At 38.0% G+C, this 12,067-nt stretch overlaps 1 protein-coding gene across 2 annotated transcripts in view; it reads left to right on the forward strand.

The window, feature by feature from the left end:
- usta (uronyl 2-sulfotransferase a) overlaps positions 1-11,475 on the forward strand; it is a 52,633-nt gene extending 41,158 nt beyond the window's left edge. For both annotated transcript variants that reach the window (XM_037981422.1, XM_017423299.3), the window contains 5 exons: positions 904-983; positions 1,093-1,246; positions 8,524-8,621; positions 8,720-8,877; positions 9,289-11,475. In XM_037981422.1, coding sequence (XP_037837350.1) covers positions 904-983; positions 1,093-1,246; positions 8,524-8,621; positions 8,720-8,877; positions 9,289-9,581 — 783 coding nt within the window. In that variant the 3' untranslated portion in view covers positions 9,582-11,475. The remainder of the gene's footprint in view (positions 1-903; positions 984-1,092; positions 1,247-8,523; positions 8,622-8,719; positions 8,878-9,288) is intronic.
- The last annotated feature ends 592 nt before the right edge of the window (positions 11,476-12,067 follow it).

The raw sequence follows: 12,067 nt of genomic DNA on the forward strand, positions 1-12,067 counted from the left end.
AGGAGAGTGAGAACAATTTGCAAGCAATCCAGCTTACATCACATCTCAGCTTTAAAAGCTCAACTCCACACTCTCTATTTCTGAATTGAGAAAGCTCCTCGGATGAGAAGCGAAACGTCTTCAGCTACAGAATAGAAGTCCAGTTGTTTTTGTTTTTTAACTTTTTTTGAATAGATCCCTTGGAATATCCCTAAGATTTTGGGAGACATCTCTTAAATTTCACATCTGAGAGTAAATGTTTTGTTTTTTTTTACTTTTAAAAATCATAATTTGCTCCAATTTTGGTGCAGAGTCTTAATTTGCATCATCTATATGGAGGTATTTTGGCAAGTTTTTGGATGCAGTTATCCAGTCTTCAGAGACAGATGAATGAATATGGTGGATTTTGGCTCGTTATCACACGTTTAGCCCATGCAGACCTGGAAACCCCCTTAGGAAAGTAGTTTGGGGGGATTTTCAACAAAGGATGAAAACTCTTGAATTACAGCTTTTAAAAGGTGAATTTTCTAATTAGTAACAGAAGACAGAAATATTTAGGAAGGAATATTCCAAGAGAAGCAAACATTGCATTGGCATGACATTGGTATGAAATCGGTCTGGATTCGTCAGATTGTTGTCAGGGTGAACTCCAAACCACAGCTAATGCCATTTCATGACACAAACTGTGTTTTATTCAGTGTTACAGTCAAAGTTTAAATGTTTAACCTCACATAATCTAAATTCCTCACTTAATGTCATATGCGAGAACGGCATTTGGTAATTTATTTTCGGATTTATGATCATTAGGAATTCCTTTAAAATTCCTTTGAAATGTGCCCAGTTTGACTTGAACATTGTCAGGAGCCTCTAAACCTTTGACTTTTCTTGGTTCTGTACTGAATGGTTTTGTGTTTTTCTCTGCAGGTGGATCTGATGAAGAACATCAGTAAAATTCCACAACCATTTCTCTACACAAGACATGTTCACTTCCTCAACTTTACCAGGTATGGTGCAGTGGTGCAGGGGCAGAAAGAAATGCTTATCGGTGGTTTGGTTTCTTAATGTTTGTGGTTTGTCATGGCATGCTTTCCTTTTTAAATTCCTTGTTGTCAGGTTCAGAATAAACCAGCCTGTTTATATCAACATTATCCGGGACCCCATAAACCGGTTCCTCTCCAACTATTTCTTCCGTCGTTTTGGCGACTGGAGGGGGGAGCAGAACCACCTGATCCGAACTCCGGGGATGAAAGATGATGAGCGATACCTGGTGAGTCCTTCATTTTCTTATTGAACGTGTCTAATTTAAACTGATAAATGTAGAAAACTGAAGCAGCTGATATACAGGAGCTGCAGTTTCACATGGAGAAGTAAAGCCAACAACTGAGGCTTTTAAAAAGGTCACTTTTTAATTTTAATTTTTTTATTTTTCTGTGTGTTTTTTGCAATCTAACAATCTCTGCGTAGTTTGTGCTACTTTAGCTGCTCATATATCAAAACGTCCATCTCATTTAGGGGATGGGTGCTGTGACTTTTGTTTCTTTAAACTTTTATACGTATTTTATACTTTGTATTTTACTTGATTTATAAATATTTTTCCCATAGAAATACACTAAGATCTCTTTGGTTCCTTCAAAAACATTATCTACTAAATCTGCTCCAGCTTATTCACTCTGTTTTTGTCTTCTTATGCTACTTTTAGCTTTTAGGTAGCCTTTTGCTACTTTTAGCTGACATTTTGTTACTTTTAATCTTTAGACTTTTAGCTGTTAGCTCGTGTTATTCTTTTAGCTCTTACATCTCAGTTTCAGCTTCTTCATCAAATTTCAGCTCTCAGTTGCTCTAGTTATGATTTTGTTGCTATCAGAACCGACTCTAAATATTTTTCCAGTTTTATATTTAAGGAGCCAGCTAAATACAGTTTGTTGTTTGTTTGTTTGTTTGTTTTTTTTAGTACTCTTCCCATTTATCTGCCTTTCATTCCTTCAGAGCTCATTTACTCCCTTATCAACTTTGACTAAACCAATTTTAAAGATGCTTATCGTATGAAATGCTGAAGCGTTTAGTATGTTTGGCACAGAAATGACTTGAGAGAGTCATTTTAGTACTTAATAGGAACAGATGGTATCTTCACATAAAGCTTAGTTGACACATGAGCAGTGTGGTTATTTATAGCAGCCATCAAACATTCCACAAGATGTTCTATTACTGACAAATAATTATCTAATGTGAAAGGTGCTCTTTGAAAATGCTCCACATGCTTTGTTCACACTGGGAAGATGGCAAAATGTAGGGCCTCATGTCAACCCAATATGATTTCAATTACAGACCTGAATTAACACGTGAAAAACTCAGCATCCAACAGCTGCCTTGAAGAGTTGTTTATCCCCATAGCGCCAACATAAAACCAAGACATCTTATATTTTTCAGTGCATACAGTTTTATAAGGCCTTAATCTTTTTTTTCCTCTGTCTGCTTTTTAATGCTAAGAAAGAGCAATTAACAAAAAAAAAAGCCTGACTTGATGATATGCACGACAATTGGCAGTGAAGTACTTCTTTAAATGTAGATGTTTCAGTTAAAAAATGTCAAACTTGACATTTTTACAGAAGGTAGTTTAAAACAAAACTATTCGACTTGTTCTGGATTTAAAATAATTATCCAGGCATAAACTTGTGAGCTTCAGTCATTCCTCCCATAAGTCTTCTCTGCTGTCAGGGACCCTGAGAGCTGAGCGGGCTAACAGCCTGACTCGAGTTTGACTGGGTGTAATTAAGTATCGCACTGCTTTCCCTGGATTTTTGGAGCATGTGAGTTGAGTTATTAAAGTATGCAGAGCGCAGGGGCCCCTTGCTACAGTCAAAGAGGAGGAGGAAGTTGTGTTCATTACCTGTGTATGTGTGTTTTGCTGTGAGTCAAAGCGCAAAAGGGATACCATCTCCGGAAATGAAAGCTTTCGTCTCATACCACACATCTATACTTCTATACTTTCTTCTTCTACAGAGAACTAAATTACTGTACCTCAACAAAATTTACATATATGCATATATATATATATATATATATATATATATATATATATATATATATATATATATATATATATATATATATATATATATATATATATATATATATATGTATGTTCTTGTTCAAAAGCAGTAGGTGCAAAAACACACTGCTTTGTGGTGTATACAGCTGCTGAAAACCATCTACACCACAAAATGTGCATGCCTCTGAAAGCATACACACCTCAGACATAAAAAGATGCGTAACAGGTGTTAAAAGAAAGAATTTGATGTTTCAAATAAAAGCCAGTTTAACATCAGATTCAGGGTTAATCTTTAAAGCCAAGTGGCTGTTTAGTCAAGCCAAGCTTTCAACTCCAATGAGCTCCGACAGACAGCTCAACCATTCCTTTAGCCCCTGGAAAAAATGACAAGGTTATTTCATTCCATGTTGTTACAAAATCAAGAGTTCAGACAATAGATCTCCTGGCAAGTGTGGATTCCTGAAGTGTCTATCAGCACGGGTTTCCCAGCGTGTCAACAGTTAGAGTTCGGATGTGTGCTGGATAAACGCCCTGCCTGGTGAGCGTCAGGCCTCCGTGCTGCTGCCCTGACTGTACCTGAGAGGTGTCAATGAAAGAACACTGTCAGTCTGCTCGCCAGGAGCCAGGGGAAACTGATGCACATGTTCCTGAGACATTCCTGCGGTCGGCGTGGATTTTCCATCAGTCTCCGCACCCCTTTTTACATTCACATACGCTGCACTTTACAAAGGCATGCAGCGGTCACTCGAAAACATCATGTGTACAAACTCACACAAACATGTGGGGTTTAAGCACAGGGCCTGGCTGCCACAAGAGACGTGGAGGAATTTCTTCTTCCATGAATTCATTTTGATTGTAAAACTGCCTTAATCTTGTCAGATTGAAAAGATACAGTAGTTCAGTTTTTTTAAAGCGCAGTTTTGTGTAGAGGCTGTGAACAATTAATATCTTACCTGTTGCAGAGAGCTTTTAGAATGACCTCATGTTGGAGAAATAAAGTTTAATTTTGACCAGATTGATGAGCTGTTGGCTCCTTATAAAGGTTTGAGTATTTAGATGTGTTTCAATGAACAATATCTTTTTTTATAAAAGAAAATTTAATATATATGTTTATATGCATATTTTTATACAAATGGACATAATGCTCATACATACATATATTTATATATGTGTGTGCATTATGTCCATTTGTATAAAAATATGCATATACTGTAAACACAAGCATAAAAATCAGTGAAGTGAATCCAACATAGATTAGGTGTCGCTGCTAAAAAAATCCTGGTCTTATCAGGTAAGATTCCCACGGTAACTGAAACCTGCAGTCAGCTGAAATGACACATACACTCTCTGACACAAACAAGTGCACGGTATATAGGAGAGATTTTACTGGACTAAATCATGTCTTAACAGGCCTGTATGTTAGAAAATTATACTCCTTAAAGGACTGATTGCACAACAGAGCAACTGACGCAATGGGCACTGCTCTCATTTTATTAGGTGTTTAATATTTAATAGACTAAATGTTTTTCGTAAGATACAGGAAATGTTGTTTTTAAGTATTTAGTTAAAATCATATACTGTATATTGTATATAAAATGTTTTTTAATACATCCCTTCCTGGTACCAGACAGTCGACAGATGAACTGTGTTTAAGATCTAGATACTTAGTACAATAATAGAAACCGAAAACAGAACTGAAGAAGGTTTCAAATTAATGCTAAGTAACTGTCACTGTAAGAGCTGAAAAGCTGGCACATGTAACAGAAATCTGTGCAAATGTTGTGTTGTGGAACCCGTTTCTGCTGCCCTCTTGTGGCAAAGTCAGTTATTACAGCTTTAAAGCCCCATATCAATGCACAACTACAGATTTATAGTTTTATATTTGTTCTCTATATTAAATATATTAATATTTATTCTATATGTCCACATGTACCACCTGTTCAGTTTGAAATTTCTTAAATGCTTTGTTTTAGCCTGGTTCTGCAACCAGTTTCATACTGTCTCCTCTGATTGGTCAGTTGGTTCTTCATCAGTGACTAAGTGCAAAGAAGCCAACTTGGTGACTTTGGTTTTAAATTTATTGAACCTTTAGACTCTTGAGTGACTTTTGATTATATCAGAACAGCACATGATATGACCTAAAGATATTTTGGAAATCTTGTATCTACTGTCTGAACGATATATTTTAGCTGCTGACTCCTTGGCGTTTTTAAGCCCCTTCTGCTCTGATTCATCAGCACAATAGTCAAACTGTTACCTTGAAACAGTGGCTCCTTCTTTGCTTTAAACTTCCCAAATGAGCAAGGAGAGCAATATGGAAATGTGTTTTATAGTGATGTATTTAAATATATAAGCACGGTGTGCCAAAGAGGCATCTTAGGGAGTTCAACAGCAGTTAGGGGTTTTTCTATGAGATAATAACTTTCTTGATATGGTTTGGTGGATCTTTTTTTGTTGTTCTTCTATTAAAATACAAGACAATATGACTGTATATGAACCCCCATTAAGAAAAGTACAAACTACTTATATGAAATTTCATTCTGAGGACTGAGACAAATTTTCCCATTGGGAAGGTTTATATCCTGGTTTTATTCACATGTTCCATTCTTTATAATGGGAGACCATTGGATTATAGAGATTAGGTTCTATTTGGCTACAAATTAACTGACGACTCACTTCATCCAACCCACTGTGAGAATAGGAAAAATAGACCTGAGGTTTTCTAAAGAGAGTGCACATTTTCTGTCAGGATGCACATGTTTGACTGGTGTGCATAAATAAGTTGAGGAGTGAAAGTCTGTTATCAGAGAAGGAAGGACTTCCTGGAAGAAAAAACAACAACATGGTGTGTCAGGGAGTCCTACTTGCATTTTTCTGTGGGATTTTAGCAGCTAATCACTTTCTCGGTTTCTGATTTTGCTTTCAGTGGTTTCTGTAACTTACTCACTGATTATGGGTGTGTGTGTGTGTGTGAAATGTACTGTAACAGTGTTGCATAACTTGAGGTTCTTTGGAACCTCACCGTGACAAAAAAAAAGATTGTAAATGGCAACAATTAAATTTCTTTTTATAACTTTATTTTTTTTGTTGCTGTTATGAAACTTGTGTATGAATCTGTTTTTTATTCGTATCTGTGGCCATCTGGATTGGGACACCCTGGAAGAAGAGAGGTTGTACCCCGACATAGACCTTCCTGGTTAAATTAAAAGCAATAGGAAACAAAATAAAATCAAGGATAAGACAAGAATGCCTTACATCATTCTGGATAAAATAGCACACGACTAACAACAGAGTATTGTTGAAAATAAGAACGAGAAGTTCAGACATTGTGTTACTCGGGACGTGACCTGTACAGTAACAATGCTGCAGTTCTTAACTCTTTCTGAAGGGTAGAAAGAGGGGCTTGGATCTGAAGCAAAAATACAACTGCACGGCACTGATCTGCAACAAACAAATAAAAAAAGAGAAAGCTTTGAATGCAGCAGTGAGGGAGACATAACTACAATCTCCAGATGTTGTCCTAAATGTACTGAGGGGTTGTGTTTGAAGCTAAGCAGCAGCTGTAAGAGACGGAAGGGAAAACAAAACTGAAAACGATATGAACCCAGTTTAACTTTCTCTGTGGTTCATTGCAGTTTGGGGTTAAAGTCGCTCCTTTTTATCTTCATGATTCCTGCATTTGTTAACAAACAGAGCAGCTTTTACTCCTTATAGCACTCTGCCTGCAGTCTCTGTGTTCTCATGTAGTCTGAAAAGCAGGTGTCATGTATCAGTAAAAAACATAAGGCCACATTCCTGATATCCCTGCTGAGTCTTGATGAAGTCATTTTACTTGCTGGTGATTTCATATTCTTCTTGATAATCAGGGGAAAATAAAGTTAAATCTTCGTCCTCCTTTCTCTCTGGTTTGCTCCTTCTCAGTGTCTCTTCAAGTGGTTTGGATTTGGGGTTTTAGCTGCCCCCACATGTAAAAAAAAAAAAAAATGCAAAAAAGAACAAAGAACAACTTCCCACTGGCCTGATTACTCATAACAGATGTTATGAAGTGTAAAAAAATTACCAACAGAAATGTGTTAAGCAGCACAGCATCTGCTGAGATTTTTTTTTCTTAATTCCACTTGAATAAGAAGGCAGTATGAATTTTTTTTTTACAAAAAAAACGACTCAACATGAAGCAGCATATAGAGATGTTTCAGAGGCACGCAGCCGCTCGAACATGAAAGCGTGATCTTTACTCTTACACGCTGCCTGTCATGTTTCCAGCTTGTTCTCAGCGATCACCTTTAGGCTCTTCTCAGCAGCAGCTCGAAGCTCCTTGGGAGACGTCCAACCTCAGGTTGTCTCTGACTCAGCTTCGTCTGTGTTGTCCTCAGTGCTGACTTTGACAGATCTCTCTGTTTTACAGACTAATGGGGAGAAATCTGAACGGGCCAGCTTTGACGCCACCGTTATGTTTTCACTCTCTTTTAACACAGCAGGCCTGTCATCGCCTTCTGTCGCGTTCCTGCAGCCTGCTGCTGCTTGGAGCATCTCTGCATGTTTCCGTGCACAGAGGGCAACAACAGCAATACTTCTCGCTGTTGATCTGTGCATGAGATTTACGTCACCTGACATGGATTTGAACTCACCCCTTAGTGGTTGTCCAGCTTCAGTTGTGTGTTTAATCTCTGTTCATTTTCTTATTTAATGATTCCCACATTCAGATATCAAATCATGCCTGTTCTGATGGCTTTAATCATAAAATGCAGAGTTCTTCTAGGGTTCGTGTAGAAATGTTGGAAAAGCTTGAATTTTCATGTTGTGTTTTTGGAAAACAATTACATTTTGAGTAAAAAAAATCAGCCTGAAGCTGTAATTGCATTGCTTTTGGTCTCATTTCTTAGTTTGTGATTCAGGTTAGAAAATAAAACTCTGCAAGCTGCACTGCCCTTTTTCTCACTCCGAGCACCTCACTGGTTTCAATTTGTGTGCTGGATTTGTTTACACTTAGGTAAAAATGGCTTTAAAAAAGTAGACTTCTGTCTTTAAAGACTAACATGTTTAAAGTTTTAACATTTTTACCTGATTTAACTGATTTTTAGAACCCAAATTAGACCTTTTGAACCTTGTTGTGTTTCCTTCTTTTTTCTTACCTCTTATTATTTTGAAAATATAATATTTATGTTGAATTAAAATTATAATTTGATATAGGCACACTGTTAAAGAGCATGTTAATTATCATCATAGTAACGTGTTAAAAAACTGGAAAAATGGCACTTAAAAAGCTTTATTTCTTTATTTTTCAAAAGTCATAAGAACTCTGCTTTTGTTGTATTTATAGTCATTTTATTTGTTTCATAAACAGGAAATTATAAACACAAGTACAGTATGTTTCTTCACCTGAGGGACTGAATCTATATTTCAATACGCTTCAACGTTTAGTTCATTTAGGTGAAGAGCTCCCTCTAGTGGCCACTACAAGCTAAAATCAATGCTGTGCGTTTGTCTACTTTCAGGACATAAATGTGTGCATTCTAGAGAATTACCCAGAGTGCTCCAACCCTCGAGTTTTCTACATCATTCCCTACTTCTGTGGACAGCACCCTCAGTGCAGGTATGTTCACGTTCACATCCAGCTGAACTAGAGCCGTTTTGTCATTTTTTCCACTTGTTCCCTTCAGAAAAAGCTCACAGTTGTTTTGTGTCTCTTAGGGAGCCCGGTGTTTGGGCGTTGGAGAGGGCCAAGCAGAATGTCCTGGAAAACTACCTCCTCGTAGGCATCCTGGAGGAGCTGGAAGATGTTCTGCTCATGTTGGAGAGGCTTTTACCTCATTACTTCTCTGGAGTGCTCGACATCTATAAGAGCCCCGGTTGGTGCACCGTGCCGAATAAATCACATTTAGTGGACTAGTCTTTAAACAAGACAAGAAATTGGCATCTAGAGCTTATATGTTAGACCAGGGGTCTCCGATCCTGGTCCTCGAGGGCCACTATCCTGCATGTGCTACATGTTTCCCTGCTCCAACACACCTGATTCAGTGGTTAAATCACCTCTTCATGTTCTGCAGAAGCCTGTTAATCACCCATTGATTCAAATCAGGTGTGTTGGAGCAGAGAAACAAGTAAAACATGCAGGATAGTGGCCCTCGAAGACCAGGATTGGAGACCACTGTGTTAGACTGTATATGAATTTATGGATCTGTGTTTTCAGAAATTCATAACTTAGACAGCAGTCAGAAACTGATTTATTTTTCTCTTTTTTTTCCACCTTTGTGTTAAAGAGTATAAAAAGGTGGGGAACCTGACTGGCACGGTCCGTAAACACACGCCGACCCTGGAGGCTCTGCAGGTGCTGTACCATCGCATGCGCTACGAGTATGACTTTTACAACTTCATCCGGGACCAGTTCCACCTCACGAAGAAAAAAATTGGGCTGAAGTCCGCCTCCCAGCCCCCCGCGTACTCGTCTGCTTTCCTGCGTGAGCTGACCCTCCGGACCCCGAAACCTCTGGATGAAGACGAGGAGCTAGAGTCCGACCTGGAGGATGCTAACAGCTGGCTGGTCCATCCCTGAGGGCTGTTTGAACAGTAGCCCCCCCCCCCAAAAAAACCAGAAAGATATTTGGCTAAAACTGTCCAAAGACAGCTTGAGGCGGCCTGGGGGGCCAATGGCAGCGTTTCACCTCTTTTAGATGCATTTTTTGTGAATCCAGTTTTCACTCTGCAGGCTCAACATGTTGGACTTGAGAAAATCAAGAACATAAAGCTCTATTTAATTACAGACCAAGGACAGAGGGAAATAATATAAGGTCAGTTTGATTGACTTGAATTTGAGCTTGTTTTAAGGCTTGTACAGTAAATAATTGGGCTGTGATCTCCAGGAGAGATTAGAGCTGAAGCTGGACAGCTACAGCTAAATGTGTTGAGAAACGTTCCCAAAGGTTGGAACGAGCTTCAGAGACGTTCGAACTGTTAAAAAAAAGGGCTGGTGTCACAAAAACTGGTTTGAGACATGAGTTTGAAAAGTGCCATGAATACTGTGTGTATATTAGTTCTTCAAGCCTATTCCAAGTGCCAAACCTCATTAAAGGGATAGTTTAGATCTTTTTTTTTTTTTGGTTTTGAAGTGGGATTCTGTAGAAAGGTTATGGACAGTCAATATCTTCCTTGTTATAGAAAGCTAAACATTCAGCAGAAACATTATCACCTTTCTCTTTCATTCATGTATAAATCTATGGTTCTTTGCAACAACAGCAGCAGCAGCACTTCTTACATGAATATTATAGTATTTCTGCTAAAATAACCATCTGACAGTGGTGTAAATGTTTATAAAATAGCAGTTGCATGAACTGCTATGTAATATTTTTGGATTGTAATTATTTCAGGGTGGCAGTAATTCACTTACCTAGTCATTAGCTTTGATCAGAATGGAACTTTGTTTCTTCAATCCGATGGTGTCTAAGCAGCTATCTACAACAGATAAGAAATTATACGTTCATAACCTTTCTCCAAAACCCCAACTCCAAGGATCTGCTGACTGTGAGACTAAATTTTCCGAACACAGCTGGATGAAGCTGTGCTGAGCTACGTCAGTTGTTATAATACTGGTTTACAAGATGTTTTGGTAAATTGTAAAAAGTAAAATGTGTAAATGAGGGTTTAACCAAATACACTTATGAATTCAAAGAATTCCAACTCAAAGGGCATGAGTGAGTTTGACCGAGCCAGCAGAGTATATGGTGATAGTTATTTTTTTTATTTTTTGGGGGGGGAGTCACTTCCACGTGTGTGAAGAGTCAAACGCTAAAAGCATCTATGGAGCCTCGTCTTAATCCAAAGTTTAAATACTGAGCTTGCCAAATATGAAACTGTGTTTAAGAGTTGTTTAAATGCACTGCAGGTTTTTTCAGAAGCAGATTTCTCGGAATTTGTGCAGCAGCATGAGAGATTTGGTGACACCTGGATGAAAATCAGCCTTCAATGTCAGCTTTGGTTTTGTACTGTTGAAATACGTTTGCCTTGAGAAGTATTAGAAAAATCTGTGCATTTTATCTTATTTTATTTTTTTATCCACCCGGCTAAAGTGCAGTTTCCTCATCAGAGAATCGTAACCATAAGCTAACGTGTGATCGACATATTTCACCTAACCCTCCTGGTCTCCATTGCCTGTGCTTTTGTTTTTGTTAAATTTGTGTTTTTGGTGTTTCGTTTTATGCCAATTTAATTTATTATTTTGTAATCATTTGCCTTCAAGATAAAAGTCTCAGGAAGAAAAACAGTGTTTGACAACTTTACGGTTTTTATTTGTTTTTATCTCTAGGTTAGGATGGCTTCGAAATTTTCCTTCCTTGACTCATTTTGATGTGTTAAGGTTGTCAAGAAGGGGTTCAAATCTGCAGCTGACAAACGCAAAACAAATGCGTCCCATCATTCAGTGTCTTCAAAATAAATGTCCTCTTGTCATTGCAGCTGGTGTGTCTGCCTCAAGACTAAATCACAAACATTTGTTCACAAAACTGCACCTACTCACACAGTTTGGATGAGAAGTTGATACTCCATACTTATATATATATATTTGTCGTCGGTACTGCATTGAAAATGTCTTGAAACTTGACATAACTTTTCTGCTTCCACTTTTACTACATTAAAACCTACCATTCCTTGAAGGAATGCATATCGCCCGCCACCTTTAATGCCAGCGTTTGACATTAAATTCATCTCATGTTGAGAAATGACGGCCTTGCAGCCACTTTGAAAATAACGTTAAAATTAAATCTCAAGCACATTTGCAAGATCTTGTGCAATCTGCTAGTGCTCAGAATATGTGCTAGAAGTGACTCTCAGCTACTACCACGTCAAATGTTTTCAATATCTTGCAAAGTTGCTCGAGTTATAGCCAGTTTTTGCATTGGCTAAGGTTGATTAGTTGTGCCAACCAGCTTGAATCAGATCGACTCGAAAAGTAAATCCAGTTATTACATATTGAGAGTTTTCTTAAAATCTGTCCGGTGGTTCCTGAGATATTTTGCTAACAGACAGACAAACAAACACACATAGTGT

The sequence above is a fragment of the Kryptolebias marmoratus genome, linkage group LG19, assembly GCF_001649575.2.
Source record: "Kryptolebias marmoratus isolate JLee-2015 linkage group LG19, ASM164957v2, whole genome shotgun sequence".
NCBI lineage: Eukaryota > Metazoa > Chordata > Actinopteri > Cyprinodontiformes > Rivulidae > Kryptolebias > Kryptolebias marmoratus.